At 47.9% G+C, this 24712-nt stretch overlaps 1 protein-coding gene and 1 pseudogene across 3 annotated transcripts in view; one reads left to right on the top strand and one right to left on the bottom strand.

The window, feature by feature from the left end:
• The window catches only part of PDPN (podoplanin), a 37897-nt gene extending 17709 nt beyond the window's left edge, over window positions 1-20188 (bottom strand). The window contains exon 1 of one of the 3 annotated variants that reach the window (XM_053576714.1): window positions 19872-20188. In XM_053576714.1, coding sequence (XP_053432689.1) covers window positions 19872-19938 — 67 coding nt within the window. In that variant the 5' untranslated portion in view covers window positions 19939-20188. The remainder of the gene's footprint in view (window positions 1-19871) is intronic. The other 2 variants (XM_053576713.1, XM_053576715.1) reach the window with 2 other exon arrangements.
• Window positions 20189-21744: 1556 nt separating this feature from the next.
• LOC128575223 (26S proteasome regulatory subunit 4-like) lies at window positions 21745-23349 on the top strand (annotated as a pseudogene).
• Window positions 23350-24712: the final 1363 nt, after the last annotated feature.

Here is a 24712-nt window from a genome sequence, read left to right as displayed (position 1 = left end):
AGAGACCCACTTGAGCCCAGGAGTTGGAGGTTGCTGTGAGCTTTGATGCCACAGCACTCTACCCAGCTTGAGGCTCTGTCTCAAAAAAAAGAAAAACCTAGGCCAAAGTTTGTACTACCCAATTTACCTTAAGGTTCTTTATTTTGAGAAGAAATTAAGTGATGCTTTTATATATATATGATTGTTATTTATGAATAACTTTTATCATTTCATTAAAGCCTGATATCTCGTAAAAATATTCTAGATTGCTCTCATTATGAAATGGCATTTCTTTTTTTTTTTTTTTTTTGTAGAGACAGAGTCTCACTTTATGGCCCTCGGCAGAGTGCCGTGGCATCACACAGCTCACAGCAACCTCCAACTCCTGGGCTCAAGCGATTCTCTTGCCTCAGCCTCCCAAGCAGCTGGGACTACAGGCGCCCGCCACAACGCCCAGCCATTTTTTGGTTGCAGTTCAGCTGGTGGCGGGTTTGAACCTGCCACCCTCGGTATATGGGGCCGGCGCCCCACGGACTGAGCCACAGGCACCGCCAGAAATGGCATTTCTTAAAAAATTTTTTAGGCTGAGCACGGTGGCTCACATCTGTAATCCTAGCACTCTGGGAGGCCGAGGTAGGTGGATTGCTTTGAGTTCAGGAGATCAAGACCAAATACAATGTTAAATCAGCCTGTTACTGTAATGATTCTAATTTTTTTTTTCTTTTTACTAATAGCTGAATTTAAGATTCAGTTAGTGGGAGCCTGAGGCAAGAAGATTGCTCAAGCCCAAGAGTTTGAGGTTGCTGTGAGCTATGATGCCAGAGCACTCAACCCAGGCTGACAGAGGGAGACTCTGTCTCAAAACAAAGATTCAATTATCCCTAAATTCTTTTTCTTTTAATTTTTTTTAACTTTTTGCTGAGACAGAGGCTCACTTTGTTACTCTGGGTAAAGTACTGTGGCATCATAGCTCACAGCAACCTCTAACTCTTGGGTTTGAGCAATCCTCCAGCCTAAGCCTTTTGAGTAGCTGGGACTATAGGCACCCACCACAATGCACAGGTTTTTTTTTTTTTTTTTTTTTTTTGTAGAGATGGGAATCTCTCTTGCTCAGGCTGGTCTTGAACTCCTAAACTCAAGCAATCCACCCACCTTGGATTCCAAAAGTGCTAGGATTACAGGTGTGACCCACCTCACCCAGCTGACATGGTATCTTTATTTCACAACAGCCCTATGGGTGGACTCTGTGGCACTATTGTCCCCAGCTGACAAGGAAGCTGAAGTTGGTGAAGACTGCTCTCCCTGGCCAAACTTTTGTCAGGCTCCTCTGAACCCTCTTCAGAGTTCAGTCCCAACCTCAGACTTCTGAGCCCAGCTCTGCACAGCCCATTTTACCAAGAAGACTGCTACGCCGGTTTAGAGGTCATGTCCCCACCCTGGGTTTCCGGGCAGGGTCTTCACCCCTGACCTTGGGTGTCCAGGCTTGGCCTACCTTTAGCAAGAATCTCATTAGGCCAGTCTAGCAACAGTCCCCCACCCTCGATGTCTCCTCTTAGTGATTTTCTACGCAGGACACCCCATTCTGCTTGTTGGCTATAAAGCCCTACTTGTCCCGTATTCAGAGTTGAACCCGACCTTTTCCCTCCTTAGAGCAGTCTTGCATAAAGTCTTCCTTACCATTTAAACCAGTGTTGGGATTAATTGTTTAACCAACTCAGAAGTTAAGGGATCCACCAAGTCTGCCTGATTCCTGAGTGCACAGTCAAGCGTTCTGTGTTTCTGTGGTCTCGCCAACACGGGACCAAAGTCACCTCTGCTCCTCCCTAATGCGCTCTTCCAGCAACTCAGGACTAAAAACACCTGCTGTCTCCCTCCCTGGGATCTCAGCTCCTTCCTGTTCTGCTACTCTCTGCCTAGCTGTAGAGGCCAATGCTCCCTATCTTCCTTGCCACTGATGAACCCCCATCCTGTTAGAATCGTCAAATCTGACTCAGTGAGCACAATATTGACCTCCTCAAATGTGTCCCTTCCCAGGATAAATACAGAGAATGTAAGCTTTCAGAAGTGGCAGATTAGGGCAGTGGCTCACACCTATAATCCCAGCACTCGGGGAGGGCAAGGCAGGAAGAGCACTTGAGTTTAGGAGTTTGAGACCAGGCTGAGCAATATGGTGAAACCCCCATTTCACCATTATACAAAAAATTGGGGTATTAGCTGGGTGGAGTGTCATGCACCTATAGTCCCAGCTACTCAGGAGGCTGAGGCAGGAGGATCGTTTGTACCGAGGAGTTTGAGGCTGCGGCTGCGATGATACCACTGCACTCTAGCCAGGACAACAGAGACCCTGTCTCAAAAAAAAAAAAAAAAGTGGCAGATTAGAGGGAGGGATGTGATTTGCTGAGTGTAAGTGTTTACAGCGTACTTCCTGTGTGTGCAAGTTAAGGCAGGAGCAACAACCAAGACTGGAACCTTTGCGAGTTCTGTCCCCCAGCTCCGGGCCCTTGCTTTCCTTCCTTCCATAATCATTTACTGTGCTGGATTCTATTCTGGGAACTGGAGCTGGAGGCACACAGAAGGCAAGGTCTCTACTCTCGTGGACTTGACTGCTGTCAGATTCAGAACAACCAAAAAGGGAAGACACCAACTCACAGGCCGTCCCTCACCCCCTGCACACACACGTGGTCCAAGGGCGCGTTCTCAGACCAGCCATTTAAATGAGTTCCCCTCCACCTTACACACAGACCTGCATGCTTCTTCCTCACTGTGCTGCTAGTCACTAACAGTCTGTCCCCCTAGAACATAAGCTCACTAGAGAATGTTTTTTCTCAGAGCCCCCATTGTCTCAAATACCTGGCACATTGCTGGGAAGTAATTATCAAATGAATGGGTGAACTCCAGCGAAGGGAGGATCTAGTGCTCACTAACCCTGAAGCCCAGTGACCGTGGGACACTGCCTACTCAAAAGGTTGTCCGTGCGGCTAAAGAGTGGTGGGTGACAACAGTAAGGGATGAGATGGGGGAAGGGCCACTCTGGTAGAATTTGGATGCAGGGTGTGTGTGTGTGTGTGTGTGTGTATGTGTGACCTCACTTGAGTCTAAGAAGCCACTTTGGATTCACATGAGTGAATGGAGTGTGTATGTTGGGGCAGGTGCCAGCAAGGGGACTCAGCTCTGTCGTCCAGGTAAAACGGCTGCCACATGCACCAGGCCAGTGGCAGCGGAGAGGGAAAGAACTGTGACAGGTAACAGCTGGGAAGCTTTTGAAGTCATTACCCACTGACAGTCGGAAATAAATGCAAAACTCCAGAATATTCATTTTACAAACATCTGTCATAGCTCTGCTGACAAAACTTAGGGTAGAAAAGACTATCAAATAACACGTGGGGTGCCCCTGTGTGACTGCAAGCCCTTTTACTGAGGATTTCGTCTTGTTTCCTTAGGACATTCATAAAAGTCCTAAGTTCAGATACAGAGCTTTTGCCTGGTTTTCATCTTAATGTGAGGGAGAAATCCTTTCCACTCCTGTGTCTGCCGACCTGCAAATTCCCAATCTGACGGCAGGAGAAGCTGTTTCAATGGCATTTTATCTTGAAATGGTGAAATGGATTTTAAAAATAAACAAGAACCAAGCTGAGTTCCCCTCCGGATTTTCAAAGAAAGCCTGTGGTGTGAGTCCACAGAGGAGGGCCGTCTCCCAGGCCGCCTGGTGCTGGCCGTATCTCTGTTTCAGTTTAAATGCACAAATACGCCTTTGTAGATGATGACTAAAGACCTCAGGATGACTCGTATGCATCGAGAAGTAGGATTTCTTTTTCTTCTTTTAAAATTGCATACTAGGAAGTTCTGGTTCTCCCCCTTAGGACAAACTGTAGGATAACTAATAAACAATTAATTCCCGCACCCTCCCTCCCAGTTACATCGGAGATACAGGAATGTCACAATGTCTACTTGGAAGACAAAATCACCCACTTTTGGTTTTTTGCCCAGACACATGCTTTGGCATACTGTTTTTCTATCATGTCTCAAAGCAGTGCCCAGAAGCCTGAAAATAAACGCCCGAAACTGTAGAAAGGTGCCAACCTTTTGCATTTTGCTAGCACTCTGCAAGACCACCCGCTGTGCTCACATGGAGGGGCCCAAATCTCTACACACAGTCCTGCGGTTCAGCTGAAAAATGTACCAAAGGCAGCTGTTGGGTGCTTCTCTTAGTTACCACTTGTCACCCAGAAGGAAAGTGTTAGAATTTCTATGGGCTACATCTCTGGAGTTACAACTCTGGAGTCCCGCAGGCCGGCCCATCTCCTGACTGATACTGAAGCTTTTCTTTGGGTAACACTGATGCAGCCACTAAGCTTTGAAGTTCCAAAGCTTCTGGGCACGAAGAAAGCTGTTCCCTAACCCAGGCCCTCAACTCCTGAGGACACAATCACTAATGGGTCCCCCCCCCCCAAAAAAAAAAAAAAAAACACATATACACCCCCTTCCATGGATCCTTAGTAAATTACTTACTAGGTCAAAAGTTCTGCCCTGGAACATGTAGACAACTCTTCATAAATTGAGGCAACTTTTTTTTTTTTGAGATAAAGAGACCCTAGGGTTGAGTGCTGTGCCATCATAGCTCACAGCAAGCTCAAATCTTGGGCTCAAGCAATCCTCTTGCCTTAGTCTCCCAAGTAGCTGGGAGGTGCCTGATAACACCCAGCTAGTTTTCTATTTTTAGTAGAGTCAGGGATCTTGCTCTTGCTCAGGCTGGTCTCAAACTCCTGAGCTCAAGCAATCCACCTACCTCAGTCTCCTAGAGTGGGGAGAGAAGGTTTTGGCCTGACTTCTGTACCCCACAGAAACGCAGACTCAAACTTTCCTCCAGCTATGCTCAGTGGTACCTAAACCTACACTGCCCTGTATTCCCGGTCTCTGGCCCCATGGTAGAGTATTTATTTAACAGATGTTTGTTGAATGACTGTGTAAGTACATTTACAACAGCCAGGTAGGACATTTCTTTTAAATTACCCCCGATTTATAATATTCCCGCCACTGTCCACTGGGCTTCATCCAAGAGTTGTTGAGTCCCTTCCCTTAATGAAAGGGACAGAGTGTGGCGGTGCCCCTAGCTCAGCAAGTAGGGCACAGGCCACATACACCTGGGCTGGTCAGCCTGGCCCCACCTGCTAAACAATGACAACTGCAACCAAAAAATAGCCGGGCATTGTGGCAGAGGCCTGTAGTCCCAGCTACTTGGGAGGCTGAGGCAAGAGAATCACTTAAGAGTTGGAAGTTGCTGTGAGTTGTGACGCTACACACTCTACCAAGAGTGCCATACTGAGACTGTCTCAAAAAAAAAAAAAAAAGGAAAGAAAAAAGACAAGGTGGCTAAAATAGAACATGCCGCCTGCAAGGATGAACTTTGCCGCCTGTCCTGTCCTGTGATTTTTCATGAGCGGCAGCATGTCTGCCCACCATGGCAGGTCCTGTCAATCCCTGCAGGCCACGCCAGTGATGAGATGAGACTTGACTCCATCCTGTCAGCCTTGGGGATGTGTGCCTCTTCCATAATATGTGAGAGGAACACGGCAAAGCTGAGGAGATTAGACAGGTGTCACCAGTTCCTCCGAGGTGATCTGGAGAAATACTAAAAACTACAGGTCAAGATCTGGAGCAGCACACACGACTTCAAAGGGGGAGGTGGTTTGTGAAATGCCCCAGAGTTTTCTTTGGGCTTTTAGGTAGGGTGACAGCCCCCCCAGTCACCTCCCAAAGTTGAAGGCAGCATATTGCAGGTTTCTACAACTGAGCTGGGCAATAAAGAAAGAAGACGGGCCGGCTCGGCACCTGTAGCTCAAGCAGCTAAGGCACCAGCCACATACAAGCTGGCGGGTTCGAATCCAGCCCGGGCCCGCCAAACAACAATGACCGCTGCAACAACAACAACAAAAAAAAAATAGTCTGGCATTGTGGCGGGCACCTGTAGTCCCAGCTACTTGGGAGGCAGAGGCAGGAGACTCGCTTGAGCCCAGGAGTTGGAGGTTGCTGTGAGCTGTGATGCCACAGCACTCTACCCAGGGTGACAGCTTGAGGCTCTGTCTCAAAAAAAAGAAAAAAGAAAAAAGAAAGAAGAGGGGCCAATGACAGTTAGGGACTTGAACTTCAATAGCCAGGAGCCATATAAGTCAGTGGGCAGGAAGAAACTCGGGAGACACAGCATCAGGTCACCCCTCCAGATCTAGCCTCTCTCCCCTTTGAAGGGGGACAAGAACTTAGATTTCCTAAGTACCTCTCACAGATTTTTGCATCTAATCTCCCTGACTGCCCCAGAGGTATTTTAATAATATTACTGTTTATTGAATTTATGGGAGAATGTGCACAATGTGGTGTCAAGGCATTTTCTTGATCTTTACAAAAACCTTGCAAATTATCCTTCTCACTTTTTAGCTGAGGGTGGGGAAGCTGACAGACTAGTAAGCTGCAGCAAGGGGGCAGAAGTCAAGACTCCCAGCCCTAACGCGTCACTGGTGTCTTGCAGCCTTCACGGGACCAGTCACCCTTGCCCTTGCCCTCTGCTCCCCTCATATTCTTCTCCATTTCTCAAAGAAAAGGCTGGAGTTGATGATTGAGCTGCTCTGTCTGATGGTGGCTTCTGCAGGAGGTTGAGACTGGGCAGCCAACGGCAGGTTCATCTTTCAACTCCATCACAGCCCATTTAAACTCTGCCCTTCATGGCAGGAGCGGTGGCTCGCACCTGTAATCCTAGCACTCTGGGAGGCCGAGGTGGGTGGATCACCTGAGCTCAGGAGTTGGAGACCAGCCTGAGCAAGAGTGAGGCCCTGTCTCTACTAACAAAACAAAACAAATCAAAACAAAAAAACCACAACCACCAACAACAAAAAAAACTAGCTGGGTGTTGTGGCAGGTGCCTGTAAGTCTCAGCTACTTGGGAGGCTGAGGTAAGAGGAGGCTTTAAGCCCAAGAGTTAGAGGTTGTTTTGAGCTATGACACCAGGGCCACAGAATGAGAATCTGTCTCAAAGACAAATAAACTCTGCCCTTCACTGCCCAGGTTAAAAAAAACCCTTCGTGGGCAGCGCCTGTGGCTCAAAGGAGTGGGGCGCTGGCCCCATATGCTGAAAGTGGGGGGTTCGAACCCAGCCCCAGCCAAAAAAAAAAGAAAAACCCTTCCTTTGGTGCTCTCCTAAGGTACTGAGAGAAAGTCATCTCTAAACTGGTGTCGGATTTCTTTTTTTTTTTTTGAGACAGAGTCTTACCGTCACCCTGGCTAGAGAGCCATGGCGTCAGCTCACAACAACCTCAAACTCTTAGCCTCAAGCGATCCTCCTGCCTCAGCCTCCCGAGCAGCTGAAGTACAATCATTGCCACAATGCCCAGCTATTTTTAGAGCCTGGATCTCTCGCTCTTACTCAGGGTGGTCCTGAACCCCTGAGCTCAGGTGATCCACCTGATTTTGATTATAGGCATAAGCCACCAGGCCTAGCATAGTGCAGGATTTGATGACATTTTCTTCTTGTCCAGCCCTGGACACAGTCTCTGCTGGCTGAAGGGGTAATAATTCAGATTTTGGGGGCTTGTGAGAGTGAGCTGACTTACCCCATTTACCCCAGGAACACAGAGGGCTCCTACTCTTCCTCAACCAAGATTACTCAACCTGGGGAGACGTGTCTCTCTTGACTAAGAGCAGTGTGTTCTCAAAGAGGAAATGAGTCCACGGTTTTGTAGACGGGAATCATACCTCTGCAGCAACTGTCTGGAACTCAGCTGAGGCTGCAGTTGGGTATGTAAGATCATCCTTCTATGGAGGGCCACTGAGGACTTGAGTCTACAAGTGCTTTGAAAGTGCTGGCCTAGAGCAGCGCCTCTCAGCCGGTGCTGGAATGTCTGGGAAGCACTTGCGTCAGCTCAGAAACCCTTGTAAACGGAATGGAAACCTGAGCTCCTGAATCACTCAGGGCAGCTGCCCTGATTTTGCAAGAGTAAAGGAGAACCCGCTTTGATCTGACCTCAGCATCCACCCTGGCGGCTCAGACAGCACAGCTGGGAGCCCAGGAGGACGAGGCCTGCAGGAATGTGCAGGCTGTGGCTGCTTCCTCCAGCTTCTCTTGTCCTTGGCCTCCATCCTACACTTGGTTTGGGGGCTTTTAGCGTGCCGTGGTGGATTTTTACAAATAGTTGTGATTGCACAGGACGATTTCATCTGACCTTCCTTTGACATCTTTCCCTTTGCCCCTTGGTATGGGAAATTCAGGCAGCTTGCTTCATCTCCAGGCTGGGCCCCCACGTCACTTGCGTGGGCGCTCTCTCCAGGGGCTCAGTGATATTCACTTGGATGTCTCACTATTACCTCAAACTCACCGCACCTGAAACAGTGCACGAGCACCTACTTCTCCTGGCCAGGTTGGTTCTTAACCTCACATCCCTCCTACCTGATTTTTATGTTTCTACTGAAGGAGCTAAGGACATTTTACTCCCAAAGATGACCACTGAACATAAAGACTATTTTGAATGAAAGGCCATTCACAATCAGAAAGCATTGCAAAGAGATTTGTAAAACCAGACTGACCAGATCAGGGAATCAAAGGGGGAAACTGACTGCCTTTCCTACACCACTGTGTGCAGACCTGGCCCAAGTCATTTAAAACACAATACCTGACTCTCAGGTTAATTTACAAGTCAATCCATCTCCCTCGGCTATTCATCCTTCCTAACCACCACTTGGGGCAGCCATACTCCTACAAAGATATCTGAACATCAAGGAAGACAGTGAGCAATCATTCTGGTGGTATTTGGAAATAAACATTTCTCTTATTAATCTACCTTAACTGTAAGTTGATCTTTCAGTAAACTTTCAGGGGGAAAGGGGGGAGTTTTCCACGGTCCCTACACCTACAAGCTTTCTTTCTTTTTTTTTTTTTTTTTTTGTAGAGACAGAGTGTCACTTTATGCCCTTCGGGTAGAGTGCCATGGCATCACACAGCTCACAGCAACTTCCAACTCCTAGGCTTAAGCGATTCTCTTGCCTCAGCCTCCCGAGTAGCTGGGACGACAGGAGCCCGCCACCATGCCCAGCTATTTTTGGTTGCAGTTCAGCCGGGGCCGGGTTTGAACCCGCCACCCTCGGTATGTGGGGCCGGCGCCTTACCGACTGAGCCACAGGCGCCGCCCCCCTTTTTTTTTTTTTTTTTTTGTAGAGACAGAGTCTCACTCTATGGCCCTCGGTAGAGTGCTGTGGCCTCACACAGCTCACAGCAACCTCCAACTCCTGGACTCAAGTGATTCTCCTGCCTCAGCCTCCCGAGTAGCTGGGACCACAGGCACCCGCCACAACGCCCGGCTATTTTTTGGTTGCAGTTCAGCCGGGGCCGGGTTTGAACCCGCCACCCTCGGCATACAGGGCCGGCACCTTACCGACTGAGCCACAGGCACTGCCCGCCCTACAAGCTTTCTTGTCATTCCCACCAAAAGGCTTGGGTCATCCTGTTTACCCCCAGCCTCCTTCTGCCAAAAATTTACTATAGCACCTACTATGTGCTTTTTTTAATGTTCTCTAAGGGGCAAAATACACAACTAATAAAATGCAGGGAAGAGAACAGACAAAGCAGTTCTGGTAAAGAACCAAGCAAAATGACTCATACTTTCTTATTTCAAAACTTACTACAAAGCTACAATAATCAAGACTGTGATACTGGCTCGGCGCCTGTAGCTCAGTAGTTAGGGAGCCGGCCACATGCACTGGGGCTGGTGGGTTTGAACCCGACCATGGCCTACTAAACAACAATGACAACTGCAACAAAAAATAGCTGGGCGTTGTGGTGGGCGCCTGGAGTCCCAGCTACTTGGGAGGCTGAGGCAAGAGAATCGCTTAGGCCCAACAGTTGGAGGTTGCTGTGAGCTGTAATGTCACAGCACTCTACCAAGGGTGACATAGTAAAACTGTCTCAAAAAAAAGACTGATACCGACGTAAGGATAGACATATAGATCATTGGAACATAACTGAGAATTTAGAAATGAATCTACACATTCATAGGCAATTGATTTTGGACAAAGGTGCCAAGATAGTTCAGTGAGGAAAGAATCTTTTCAACAAATGCTGTTGGAACAACTGAATATCCACATGCAAAAGAATGGAACCAGACCTCTAAATCCCAGCACACACAGAAATGAACTCGAAATGAATCAAAGATGTAGATAGCACAGCTAAAACTAAAAAATAGACTGAACTTTTGAAGTTTGTGCTTCAATGGACACCATCAAGAAATTAGACTACCCAAACCACAGACCGAGAGAAATGTCTGCAAATCATATTTCATAGGGGTTTAACATCTCGAATAAATAAAGAATTCTTTCAATCAACAGTAAAGAAGATAACCCAATTTAAAAATGGACAAAGTAGCCAGGTGCCATGGCTCATGCCTCTAATTCTAACCCTTTGGGGAGGCCGAGGCAGGAGGGTCTAAGATTTCTTTTCTTTCTTTTTTTTTTTTTTTTTGAGACAGAATTTCACTTTATGACCCTTGGTAGAGTGCCATGGCATCATACAGCTCACAGCAACCTCCAACTCCTGGGCCCAAGCGATTTTCTCCTGCCTCAGCCTCCCGAGTAGCTGGGACTACAGGCGCCTGCCACAACGCCCGGCTAGAGTCTAAGATTTCAAGACCAGCCTGTACACAGCAAGAGCCTGTTTCTACTAAAAAAAGGAAAAATCAGCCAGGCATAGCAGCATGTGCCTGTAACCTCGCTACTCAGGAGGCTGAAGCAGAAGGATCACGTGAGTCCAGGAATTTGAGCTGACAATGTGCCATGACGTCATCACTATATTCCAACCTAAGCAACAGAGACCCTGTCTCAGTCAGTCAATAAAACAGGCAAAGCAGGGCGGCGCCTGTGGCTCAAAGGAGTAGGGCGCGGGCCCCGGGCCCTATATACCGGAGGTGGTGGGTTCAAGCCCGGCCCCGGCCCAAAAAAAAGAAAAAAGAAAACGGGCCAAGTATTTGAACATACATTTCTCCAAAGATACACAAATGGCCAATAAGCAGGTGAGAAGATGGTCAATCCGGATGTGGTAGGTGCCTGTGATCCCAGCTCCTTGGCAGGCTGAGGTGGGAGGATCACTTGAGCCCAGGAGTTTTAAGGTTGCAGTGAGCTAGGATGAGGCCAGGCAACAAAGTAAGACCCTGTCTCAACAAAAAAAAAAAAAAAAAAAAAAGGCAGTGGCGGGCGGCGCCTGTGGCTCAGTGAGTAGGGCGCAGGTCCCATATGCCGGAGGTGGCGGGTTCAAACCCAGCCCCGGCCAAAAAAAAAAAAAAAAAAAAAAAGGCAGTGCCAGTAGGGCGCCGGCCCCATATACCGAGGGTGGCGGGTTTGAACCTAGCCCTGGCCAAACTGCAACAAGAAGAAAAAAAAAATGTTCCATCCCGATGTGGTAGGTGCCTGTGATCCCTACTTGGCAGACTGAGGGTGTAGGGGGTAATTTTATGATATGTGAATTATCCCTCTAGATCAATAAAAAATTTTAATATAGTGATGAGTGTTGTAAGAGGTGAATAGAAAGTCAGGAAACACTACCCTGCACTTCTAGTCCCTTTTCAGTTGGGGACTTGTCTCTTTACGTCCTTACTCCTCACCTACCCCTACAGTGGTCCCATACTCTCTGCTGGCTCCCTGATCATTTTCTTTTTTTTTTTTTTTTGTAGAGACAGAGTCTCACTTTATGGCCCTTGGTAGAGTGCCGTGGCCTCACACAGCTCACAGCAACCTCCAACTCCTGGGCTTAAGCGATTCTCTTGCCTCAGCCTCCCGAGCAGCTGGGACTACAGGTGCCCGCCACAACGCCTGGCTATTTTTTTGTTGCAGTTTGGCCGTGGCCGGGTTTGAACCCGCCACCCTCGGTACATGGGGCCGACTGAGCCACAGGCGCCGCCCTCCCTGATCATTTTCTTCTGGTAACCCCTGGTTATGGTCTACCCGACTGCTTACTGACTACAGAAAAGGCCCACCTTTCACGCTCACCTGGGTCTGCAACTCTAACAGCCTTCACTGCTCTTCTCGGAAATCAAACTCTGACTGGTCTGATTTCTAGGCTTTTGCTCAAGCAGTTTCTTATGCCTGGATGGCCCTTCCCTGACTCCTTGTGCAACCCGCCCCACCATTTTCACAGCCAAGGTCAAGTGCCACCTTCCCCACAAGGCTTTTTCCAGCTCCTCTCCAAACTCCTAGTGACAGACTCCTGGGGGTATGTGCTGCTCAGGACATGCCATTTTATGCTGTCATGTCCACATACATGACACACACCTGTCTAACATCTCTGTGTGAGATCACACCTCCTGGTCCTCTCTTACTAACAGGTGAGCTCTGTAAAGGCTTCAGGGAACAGGGACAGCGGTGGCCATACTCCCAGCACTTGGTACACACACGTTATTATCTGAGAGGTTGGGGTGTGGGCCCGAAGGTTGAGCATTTACTAGCTCAGTTGGTAAGTTACTGAGCCTCGCTGAGCCTCTTAATTCATCTTTAATAAGTATGCAGTTCCTACTTCATAGGCTTACGGTGATTGAAACAGGGCTTGTAAGCAGTTGATCAGCACTCAGGAAATGTTAGCTGTTATCACCTTTTTTTTTTTTTTTTTTAAGACAGTCTCACTCTGTTGCCTGGGTTACAGTGCAGTGGTGTCATCATAGCTCACAATAACCTCAAGCTCCTAGGCTCAATCAATCCTCTTGCCTCAGCCTCCTGAATAACTGGGACTACAGGCACCCACCACTATGCCCAGTCAATTTTTCTTTTTCTTTCTTTCTTTTTTTTTTTTAAGAGACAAGATCTTGTTATATAGCCCAGGCTGGTCTTAAACTCCTGGCCTCAAGCGATCCTTTCATCTCGCCCTCCAAAAATTTGGGATTACAGGTGTGAGCCACCATGCCTGACACCTCCTTGCTGCTATTAACACCACCCACCATTCAGAATTAGATCCCTTGGCTTTACAGATCCACATTTAGACTTAAGGAGAGATCCAGCTCAGAAGAAAGTATTTCACATTAGCCAAACTCACAAGAGGACAGGAAACCAAATAGTTTTCTAGTACCTGTATACACATTTGCTATCTAAGATCTGCTCTTCTCAGGAGCAAACACCCAAGACACCATTTGGTCTGTTCAAAACAGAAGCAAAGGGTAGGGCTGTTGGGTTGAACACATTTCCAGACTGACAGTGCAGATCTCTGATTCATCACAGTACCACCTTGATTGAGATCAGAATATCCACCAGATAGGGCATCTTTCCTACTAGCTATAAGCAGGGATAACATTTGTCTTAATCTTCACTGCCTGAGTCACACAGAGGTTACTCCATAAGTACTTGTTAAATCAATGAATTCTTGGGGCAGGGCCGGCTGTCAACAAATCCTTGTTCCTTTCCAGATTCTGGGCAAACTGACTCCTTTCCCCTTGAGACACTCACTATTCATTGGATCACAGCTTTTCTTACATTAGTTGTGTTTTATTTTCTTGGTTGAAGATACCTTGATGAATTGAGGGAAATACTCTGTTCTCATCAGAGAACAGCCTGTTACAGATCTTCTGGCATCCCCCCCTTCTCTGCTTCCCACGTGCCTTCTACATAACTGGTAGTCCCCTGCACACTCCAAACACTAACAATGGTGATCTTTACCCCAGTGGCTTAGTATTTGTCACTCTACTGGTTGGGGCACTTTGCAGCTCTGCCCCTCTGAACAGAGGTCAAGAGCACATCTTCCTCTGTAAAGGTGATTATCCCTTTGGTAGTTTTTTTTCCCCCTGCATTAAATTTAGCATTGCTGGTGAGATTGCAAACTAATACAGCGCCTTTGGAAAGCAGTATGGAGAACCCTCAAAATAGACCTTCCATTACTAGGCATCTATCCAAAAGGAAAGAAGAAAAATCATTTTACCATAAGGATTTGCACTAGATTGTTTATCATGGCTCAATTTACAATCAGCAAGATATGGAAGCAACCCAAGTGCCCATCAACCCATGAATGGATTAATAAATGCGGTATAACATGGAATATTATTCAGCCATAAAAAGATAGAGAACTATTATCTTTTGTGTTAACCTGGATAGAGTTGGAGAACATTCTGTTTATTAAGGTGTCACAAGAATGGAAAAGCAAACCGCGGTGCAGACAGGATGGCTCACGCCTGTAATCCTAGCACTCTGGGAAGCCAAGGTGGCTGGATTGCTTAAGCTCAGGAGTTCGAGACCAACCTGAGTAATAGCAAGACCCCCATCTCTAGAAAAAGCTGGGCAATTGTGACTGACACCTGTAGTTCCAGCTACTTGGGAGCCTGAGGCAAGAGGATCACACTTGAGTCCAAGAGTTTGAGGTTGCTGTGAGCTATGATGCCCCTGTATTCTATCCCAGGGTTACAGAGTGAGACTATCTTAAAAAAAAAAAAAAAAAAAAAAAAAGCAAGCATCCAATGTACTAACATGAAGCCTGAAGCCAGTGGATGAACTAATGAACACCCACAGAAGAGAAAAACTCAATTTAATTCGAGTTGGGGGGAGGGAAAGGGTGGGCATAGGTGTGCTCCCACCTAATAGGCACAATAAAATAAAAAATAAATAAATAAATTTAGCATTGCCCTAACAATCTTAGTTTTCAGCTTCTTGAAAAACTATGTGAAAGAATTGGCCAAGTTTGGGCAGTGCCTGTGGCTCAAAGGGGAAGGGCACCGGTCCCATATGCCGGAGGTGGTGGGTTCAAACCCAGCCCCGGCCAAAAACCACACAAAAAAAAAAAAGAAAAGAAAAGAAATTGGCCAAGTTTGCAGGTCTCCTCCTGGACTTGATTCACCTCAAAGGACAAATCCATCTCCTCTGAGCAATTCTCAAAACAAAGACACTCAGCCAGACAGGAGGGTGAGCCTCTGATGCTCCACCAACTGGCCAGCAGCCAGCAGGCTGGTTTAGACATGTGGGAAGGAAAGAGCCACCTAGTCTTCCTGTCCTGGACTGGCAGCATTCCAGCATTTTCCCTAAACTAGCTTTCTCTCTTATCCCTCAGATAAAATGCCTAATCACTTTCCTTTCCCCAAAATGTTTAAGAAACCAATAAAGGATTCAAAACACCCCATCAAAAGGAGCTTTTTGTCTTGCCCACCACATGAGAATCCTAAAACTAGTCTCTCAGTCTTTGCTGGCAAGGCTAATTTGGCTTTAGAAATACCCCAGCACACTCAAGTATTTGATTCTCTTCTAACAAAATGCTCACATTGGATATTTCCTGGAGAAGTTTCAGGGTGGCAGGAATGGCCCCTACAGAATCTCATCAAAACCATCCAGTGAGTGTCAGAGGGGTAATGCTTGGCATCTGACTTCTCTCTCCCTCCCTTCCTCCCCCATATTTCTACAAGTTATAACCTGGCATGCCTGCTCCCAGAAGCCAGAAATATGACAAATATTCAGATAAGCCAATGGAATTTAAAGTGCAGGTTCACTGCCTTGCTGGTGAGGCCTGCAGAGTACGCTTTATAGGTGAGGCCCGCCTCTCCCAAAAGTGCACATAGTTCAAAACAACATACCAAGCACCCCGGAGATGCTTTATTAACTGTAGAATGAATTAATGAACGCTTTCTTTGAAATTATTACTTTTTAGAAACAGTTTCTCACTATTTCTTTTTTTGTTTTTTATTGTTAAATCATAGCTGTGTACATTAGTGCAATTGCCTGTACCCATTCTAAGATGCACCATAGATGTGGCCCCACCCATTATCCTCCCTCCACCAAAACCTCCCCCCACCCTTCCCCTTCCTTGGCCCTTTCCCCATAGTCTTGTGCTATAGTTGGGTTATAGTCTTCATCTCACTCTGTTTCTTGGGATAGAGTATAGTTGTATTACCATACTCACTGCAACCTCAAACTCCTGGGCTCAAGCAATGCTCCCAACCTCAGCCTCCCCAGTAGCTGGGCCTACAGGTGCCTGCCATCACATCCAACTTGTATTTATTATTTATTTAAGAGATGACATCTTCCTGTGTTGCTTAGGCTGGTCTCAGCGATGCTCTCAGCTCAGCCTCCCCAAGTGCTGGAATTACAGACCTGAGCCACCTGGCATACGAATCCTATTTTAATGTAAGGTGACAATTCTTAGGGAAATATTATAGAGAATATTTAAAGGAATTTGTACATCTTTAGAAATTTTTTACTTTTAGGGCGGCGCCTGTGGCTCAGTGAGTAGGGCGCCGGCCCCATATGCTGAGGGTGGCGGGTTCAAGCCCAGCCCCGGCCAAACTGCAACAACAACAAAAAAAATAGCCGGACGTTGTGGCGGGCGCCTGTAGTCCCAGCTGCTCGGGAGGCTGAGGCAAGAGAATCGTGTAAGCCCAAGAGCTGGAGGTTGCTGTGAGCCGTGTGATGCCACGGCACTCTACCGGAGGGCAGTACAGTGAGACTGTCTCTACAAAAAAAAAAAAAAAAAAAGAAATTTTTTACTTTTAGCCATAAGGGGCGTAAAGTGAGGTTAACCTTTAAGTTCAGTATGTGTTTTTCTGTTTGTTTCTTTTTAAAAAATAGCAAAGTAGCTACTCGGGAGGCTGAGGCAAGAGAATCCCTTAAGCCCAGGAGTTGGAGGTTGCTGTGAGCTGTGTGATGCCATGGCACTCTACCGAGGGCCATAAAGTGAGACTCTGTCTCTACAAAAAAAAAAAAAAAAATAGCAAAGTAGTGTAGTAAAAAGAGCTTTAAACCTATTTTTGAATCCCTGTTGTGGCTCAATGTACAAGAGTTGTGTGGGCTCCAAGCATGTGGTGGTGGATGGGAATGGGAGGGAGGTGGCGGTTTTCTTTCTTGGCTGGACTAGTCACTGTCATGCCAGGGTTGAGGTTTGGGGTCTTTATAATTCTATAGTATAGAGCCGCTGCTCACTCTACAGAGGTCAGAGTAAAGGAGTTCCTTAATCCTGTTGTCCCCTCCCCTATTTGAGACCTAGCCTTCTCATACTCAGTCACATCTTTAAAAATATGCTTTCCTATGTTGAATGCCATTTGGATCTTACACATCAGTGTAATGTACGAAGCCTCTGACAGACCCCATTTCACTCCATGGCTCCAATGCAACAAAAAACTCCTAGCAATCCATGAAGATTTCAAGGCCTGCCAAGCTGGCAAGCGTTTCGGGGAAATCACAGGGAAATTTGTTTGCCGCATGATTAATCCTGGGTGGATTGGTCCCGGAAGGGCACATGTGAGCAGCAGGCAGCAGCTTGCAGAATTTCACGGAATAAACTGGCCGAGAGGCCTCGTTTTAGAGGACAGTTCAGAGGGAGGGCGCGGCCTGGCAATTGAGGAAAACGCCAGATGTGTGGACAACAGACCTCCTTTGAATCCACTGACACACGGAGGATATGACACATGGGACCAGATTATAAAACTGAACTGGATTATAATCCCCCAAAAGGGAAACCCGGTCAGGCAAAGGGTCCTAAGAGAAGAAGAATAAAATTCATCACCATAATTACCTCCCAGCCCAGCTCCCCAGCAAGAACCAACAATGGCCGGGCTCAATGAAGTTATTCATCCATATTCAAGTCCCCTCACGCATTATTCTCACACAAAGACCCTGCTGGGCCCCTGCTCCTTGCCAGCAGGCCCAAGCTCAGTGTCCATACCTACCCAGCCTCCCACACAGCCCAAGGAGGGCTTCTTTCTCTAGCAGCTGGACCCAAGGTGGCATTTTCAGATAAGGTTTTACACCACCTTTTAGGAGTACCTTTGACATTCAGGAGCTGGTGTAAGATAATTACAGCTAAGGCTTCTTCCCCCGGTGAAAAAAAAGGAGGTTGTCTGATACTGCCTTTCCTTAACAGGGCTGGCACGAGGCTCAGGTCAGAGGCCTCCCTCACTTCGCACTGGTGAGTATGAAAATGTCATTTGCACACTGTCTCGCCAAAAGGAAAAGTAACAAATACAGAACTGTATATATCCCAGTGGAAAGAGAAGTTCCAAAAATAGTGCAGCCATGAATAGCCCACGTCTCCCCGAAAGGGGGCTGCTCAGTCCCCCCAAAGCAGACAACACAGCACAGGGCACACACTCAATGTCATTTCCCTCAGGCTGGGTATTTTTATCTGCATGAATTTGTAGAAGCCGAGGTTAAGTCCACCCCACCTACAAACTACTCCCTCTCCAAGAAGGATTCCCCTGGGCCTTGGCCTACCTTGATCCTCACTTTGGAAAACATGTTAAGAGTTGACCTTTCAGAGCACACAACTCAGCAACCTCCAGTCCTAGAGATACTAGTTAGCCCATAATTCCTTCCACCAACCTTTAGTGAGCAACTACTATATGCCAGACATTGTTTTGACCCGAGGGATCAAGGCTAGATGTAGCTGTGTTCTCTGGAACTTACTTTCTACTTTTTTCCCACCCAATACACACACGTGCTCAGGCATATGGAGCTTATATTCTTTTGGGGAAACAGGAAAATAAAGACCCAAGAAAAGAAAAAAAATATTGAGACATGTTAATGGAGGCCACTAAGGTGACAAGTAAGTGGGAGGAGGCAAGGGAATTAGGTAAAGGGGAAGGCAAGAGGTGGAGACCCGGCAGGCAGCCTCTCTCCTCCCTCCACCATCAGATCCAGTACATTGAAAACACAAGGAGTTGGGCGGCGCCTGTGGCTCAGAGGAGTAGGGTGCCAGCCCCATATGCTGGGAGGTGGCGGGTTCAAACCTAGCCTCGGCCAAAAACTGCAAAAAAAAAGAAAACACAAGGAGTCTGGCGGTGCCTGTGGCTCAAAGGAGTAGGGCTCCAGCCCCATATACCAGAGATGCTGGGTTCAAAGCCAGCCCCAGCCAAAAACTATAAAAAACAAAACAAACAAACAAACAAACAAAAAAAAAAAACACAAGAACTCGGGGCAAGACATGATTGCAAGAGGGACTTTACCTAACAATTGCAATCAGTGTAACTGGCTTATTGTACCCTCAATGAATCCCCAACAATAAAAAAAAAAAAAAAAAAAAAAACACAAGAAGTCACCAAGACTCATTCAGTCACCAAAATGCTTGTCTTAAGTTCAACCTGTGGCTCCAAACCCACTTGAACTGCCAGGCGTGGTGGCTCACACCTGTAATCCTAGCACTTTGGGAGGCTGAGGCAGGTGGATCCCTTGAGCTCTAGGAGTTCGAGGCCAGCTTGAGGAAGATGGGGATGTCTGTACTAAAAATAATAAAACCAGCCGGTCGTTGTGGTGGGCGCCTGTAGTCTCAGCTACTCGGGAGGCTGAGGCAAGGGGACCGCTTGAGCCTGGGAGGCTGCTGTAAACCAGGACGCCACAGCACTCTACCCAGGGCACGGTGGGAGACCGTCTCAAAACAAACCACCACCACCCCACTTAAACCTCAACATTCAGAACAATCCTCATACTCATCAGAAGCCCCCACTTGGATTCTTCTCACACATTATCCTAAAGAGGATTGAGGGGCCCTTCCAGCCCAGGAACGGGGTCCCGAGTGTGTCCAACATGCTGGCGCAAAGTGCGTGAGACCGAGCAGTCCCAAGACGGACCAAGGCAGCTGGGGTGAGGGGATCCTCCTTCTGGGCCCTGCGGTCCGGAACGTTCCTCCAGATTCTACCGGGACAGGTTCTCACGAGGTGTGGGTACGCAATCTCCTGTGAGCGGACCCCAAGGTAGGCCTTGCGCTGCCCACCCTGGCCGCCTGTGGACCCTCCCAGCACCAGCTGAGCCGCCGACTCCGCTCCTCCCGGCGCCCAGCCACCTCGCGCGCGCACTCCCCCGGCTCCCCGGCGCTCTCCTGCACCACCTCCACTGCCAGGCCCCGGGCATTCCACAAGTCCCCGCTCGCTCGGCCCCGCTCGCAACCGCAGACAGCCACTTGCACCCGGTCTTACCTCCTTTTGCCGGAGCCCAGAAGGATGTGCTTCCCAAGACCAGGAGGAGAACTGGCACCTTCCACATCTTTCCGTTCGATTCGCTCCCTCGGGGGCCGAGAGGCTGGTTTCGGAGCTGGAAGAAGATGGGAAAGCCCTGCAGCCACAGGCCGGTCCGGAGGAGGGGCGCGGCGGCGGGGGCCCGAGAGCGCAGCGGAGCCGGGCACGGGACGGTGTCCAGCCTTCCTGGGCGCGGAGCAGCGGCGGAGCAAACTTAGCGGCCGGGAACTTCGCGGCGGAGTCAGCATTTATCTCTCCCGACGGGGGCGGGGAGCGGGCCCGAGTTAGGTGGTCTCGGCCCCGGCGCACTGGGACCGCCCTCGGGCTGTGTTTGGCCGGCGCCAAAACGATGATCTCAGGCCAGGTTTAAAGTTACAGGGCCGCAGCTGCGGGGGCCCGGGACTGCGGCCCCGGGCCTGGCAAAATGGGCTTTTATTCTGTTTAACAAGCGGAGGGAAAGGGGCCACCTGCAGTAAGGGTTTTGTTTTGTTTCTTTCTTTTTAAAATATTTATTATCCTGTTTTTTGAAGAGTAAGGCACAAGCCTACGTTTTTCTTGTTGTGGGCTGATGGACAAGTAAACTGTGCCTTGTGTGGCCAAGAGTTTTAGAACTAAGCTTGGGATTGTTCTTGTAAATATTGAATTTGATGGCTTAAAAAAAAAATGTTGGCGGTCATCTGGGTGGGCCGAAGGCGGCGTGCGCTGGTCAATTGCGCCCTTGTGTAGGGGACCCGACGGGGGCGGGCTCCGGGGGACCGTCCTAGAGCTGGCTGGTTGGGGGCTTGGCAGATTTCGGTGGCTTTGGGGAAAAAAAGAATGCTAAACTCCATCTGCCTCTCCCGACCCTAGGATGCAGAGCTGAGACGCTGGGACCCACCGACCTGCTCAGGCCGAGCAGGCCTGACCCCTGGTCTCCAACTAGTGCGCACTTCCAGCTCGGTCTCACCCCCTCGAATCCCGAAATCTGGCTACATAATCCCCACTTTACTAGTTCAAGCAATCTTGCCTTGATCTCGGGTACCCTCAGGTATCAACACACGAAAACTTAACGTTTTTTGCTTCCTTCCAAGTAGTCGGAAATGTTTTTTTTTTAGAACCAGCAATTTGGAAGGTGGTCTCTGCTCCACTCCGAGATGCCACAAATTCCGTTTAACAAAAGAACCTTCAGGTCTTCAAACGAAGCCTTCCCCAAAGCCCCACAAAATCCTACAAAGTCCTACACCAGGGTGTTAATGGATTGTTTTCAGATTCTTATCAAGGACCCTGATTACAAATTTACTTTACCCTAAGATTGGGGGATTGTTTTAACAGCTCGGATTCCTAGGTTCCACCCCAAACTTTTAAAATCAGACCTTTTGGGGATTCCCATTTTAAACCAGCGCCCCAAAGCACTCGTCTGCAGAGACATTAGGTCAGTGGTTCTCAACCTGTGGGTTGCGACCCCTTTGTAACAATGAAAATCCATCATGCATATCAGATATTTACGATTCATAACAGGTGCAAAATTACAGTTATGAAGTAGCAACAAAAATAATTTTATGGTTGGGGGTCACCACAATATGAGGAACTGTATTAAAGGGTTGCAGCATTAGGAAAGTTGAGAGCCACTGACTTAGGTAGACTTTGCCCGTCCCTCCAGCTTCTCAGCAGGAACCACTTAGGGGCTAGTTACCAGGCAGGTGCAGCTTCTGTGGGACTTCTCCGTTTCTAAAGCTCTCCCAGGGATTGTCCTGGAGCTGAGTGCTCCAACTAAAGGCTGAGGCTGGGGGTGAAAATGTAAGGAGAAAACTGGTGATAAGAATATTCTTTTTCGAGATTGAGCGGCCAAGGCAAGATGGGTCAAAGTCAGAGTGGTGGCCATGGTCCTGGAGGTGGCAAGAAGGATGACAAGGATAAGAAAAAGAAATATGAACCTCCAGTACCAACCAGAGTGGGGAAAAACAAGAAGAAAACAAAGGGACCAGATGCAGCTAGTAAACTACCACTGGTGACACCTCACACTCAGTGCCGATTAAAATTGTTGAAGTTAGAGAGAATTAAAGACTGTCTTCTCTTGGAGGAGGAATTCATTAGAAATCAGGAACAGGGGCAGTGCCTGTGGCTCAAGGGGGTAGGGCGCCAGCCCCATATGCTGAAGGTGGCAGGTTCAAGCCCAGCCCCGGCCAAAAACTGCAAAAAGAAAAAAAAGAAAAGATCAGGAACAAATGAAACCATTAGAAGAAAAGCAAGAGGAGGAAAGATCAAAAGTGGATGATCTGAGGGGGACCCCAATGTCAGTAGGATGACAATCATGCCGTTGTGTTTGCATCTGTGGGCTCAGAACACTACGTGGGCATCCTTTCATTTGTAGACAAGGATCTGCCGGAACCAGGCTGTTCAGTCCTGCTCAACCCCAAGGTGCATGCTGTGATGGGGTGCTGATGGATGACACAGATCCCCTGGTCACAGTGATGAAGGTGGAAAAGGCACCCCAAGAGACCTATGCTGATATTGGGGGCTTGGACAACCACATCCAGGAAATTAAGGAATCTGTAGAGCTTCCTCTCCTGAATATTATGAAGAGATGGATAAAAAGCCCCCTAAAGGGGTCATTCTCTAAGGTCCGCCTGGCACAGGTAACACCTTGTTAGCCAAAGCAGCAGCAAACCAAACCTCGGCCACTTTCTTGAGAGTGGTTGGCTCTGAACTCATTCAGAAGTATCTAGGTGATGGGCCCAAACTTGTTCGGGAATGATCCGAGTTTCTGAAGAACATGCACCTTCCATCGTGTTTATTGATGAAATTGATGCCACTGGGACAAAAAGATACGACTCAAATTCTGGTGGTGAGAGAGAAATTCAGCAAACAACCAGTTGGATGGATTTGATTCAAGGGGAGATGTGAAAGTTATTGTGGCTACAAATCGAATAGAAACTTTGGATCCAGCCCTTATCAGACCAGGCCGCATTGACAGGAAGATGGAGTTTCCCTGCCTGATAAAAAGACGGAGAAGTGCATCTTTCAGATTCACACAAGCAGGATGACCCTGGCTGATGATGTAACTCTGGATGACTTGATCATGGCTAAAGATGACCTCTCTGGTGCTGACATTAAGGCAATTTGTTCAGAAGCTGGTCTGATGGCCTTAAGAGAACATAGAATGATGGGACGCTGCCTGTGGCTCAAAGGAGTAGGGTGCCGGCCCCATATACTGAAGGTGGAGGGTTCAAATCCAATCCTGGCCAAAAACTGCAAAAAAAAAAAAAAAAAAAGAATAATTTAAGGGCGGCGCCTGTGGCTCAAGGAGTAGGGCACCAGTCCCATATGCCGGAGGTGGTGGGTTCAAACCTAGCCCCGGCCAAAAAAAGAATGAAAGTAACAAACGAAGATTTCAAAAACTCTACAGAAAATGTTCTGTATAAAAAAACAAGAAGGCACCCCTGAGGGGCTTTATCTCTAGTGAACCACAGTTGCTGTCAGGAAAATGGGAGTTTAGCTGACCCCAGAGTCATCCATGTTCCACTTGACTGATATGAGAAAACATCCTCTGTATCTTTTGGAATATGATGTGTAAGCTGCCCCTTGGGTGGCCTTCATCTGCTGGTCAGTGTGCAGCACTCTTTTCACAGACAAAAAAAAAAAGAATATTCTTTTTCAGGGCAGTGCCTGTGGCTCAAAGGAGTGGGGCGCTGGGCCCCATATATCAGAGATGTTGGGTTCAAACCCAGCCCCGGCCAGAAACTGCAAAAGAAAAGAATATTCTTTTTCTTGAACTAACTTCTCCATCTTGCAAACACACTTTATTGCTCCAATATCAATGTTTATTGACAGACTGAACTGTACATGTCTTTCAAGGCTGTTAGGTGGAGAATAGAGGCAAATCCACTCCAAGGTGACCAAAAAAAAAAAAAAAGATGGACTATTTTACGTTACAAATTGAAACTAAAAAAGCCTAAGTGGAAAGGTGGGGCTACCTGCGGCTAATTTAGAAAGATGCTGGGGCTAAGTTGTGGTTCAAGGAGACTCAACCTCCACCTGCACCCCCATACACAACAAGGATATGTCGACAAGGCTGACCTCCTGAACTTCTGGTCAAGGATGGGGGAGGTGGTAGCCAATTGGATGCTTCTAGGGCCCTGGAGTGGAAGGCGGTAGGGAGAAGTCTCTCAATAGGTTCTGGGTGCTGTTGGTGTGAAATACTGGGAGAGGGGCTAGGCCTGGGAGGGGGGCACCTAAAGAGACACACTCATCTGGATGTCACCAGCAGATTGAGAGGGAACGCTGGCCTTGGGCAGTGACTCGTGGCTGGCTAAAGAAGCTGCGGGGATTTGGAAGTCTAAATCATGGCCCGACTGAGGAGAGAAAGGAAAGGAAGGTAATCTGTCTCCATTCTTGTGAAACAGCTTGTGCTCCTACAGACGTGACCGAGAATAATGATGAGGCTTCACTGTAACAATCACAGCAGCCGCCACCTACTGCCATTACCTCCCTGCGGAGAATGTTCAAGGCACTGTGTCCCTTAATCCTTGACACAGCCTTGAGCTAGCATTGACAGTTCACAAACAAGATAGGGAAAAAGTAGATTCACCTGTTGGGCTAGGTTAGCCAGTCTGCTGGGCCTCAATTCCAAAAAATTCTGATTCAATAGGTAAGCAGTGGGGTCCAAGAATAGGCTGTCAAGTTCCCAAGTGATGCTGCAGCTAATGGCCCTAGAGCCTCTGCTTTGAGAACCTTGGGTTTAGTGGCACATCGTCCAGAGTTGTACAGCAAATGAACATTGGAGTCACCTGTCTCTGTTGGGGCGAGGACTTGAGTCTATTGCT

This window comes from Nycticebus coucang, chromosome 22 (assembly GCF_027406575.1).
Source record: "Nycticebus coucang isolate mNycCou1 chromosome 22, mNycCou1.pri, whole genome shotgun sequence".
Classification (NCBI taxonomy): domain Eukaryota; kingdom Metazoa; phylum Chordata; class Mammalia; order Primates; family Lorisidae; genus Nycticebus; species Nycticebus coucang.
The sequence above is the reverse complement of the archived record's forward strand: the minus strand, read 5'-3'. Positions and strand labels throughout refer to the sequence as shown.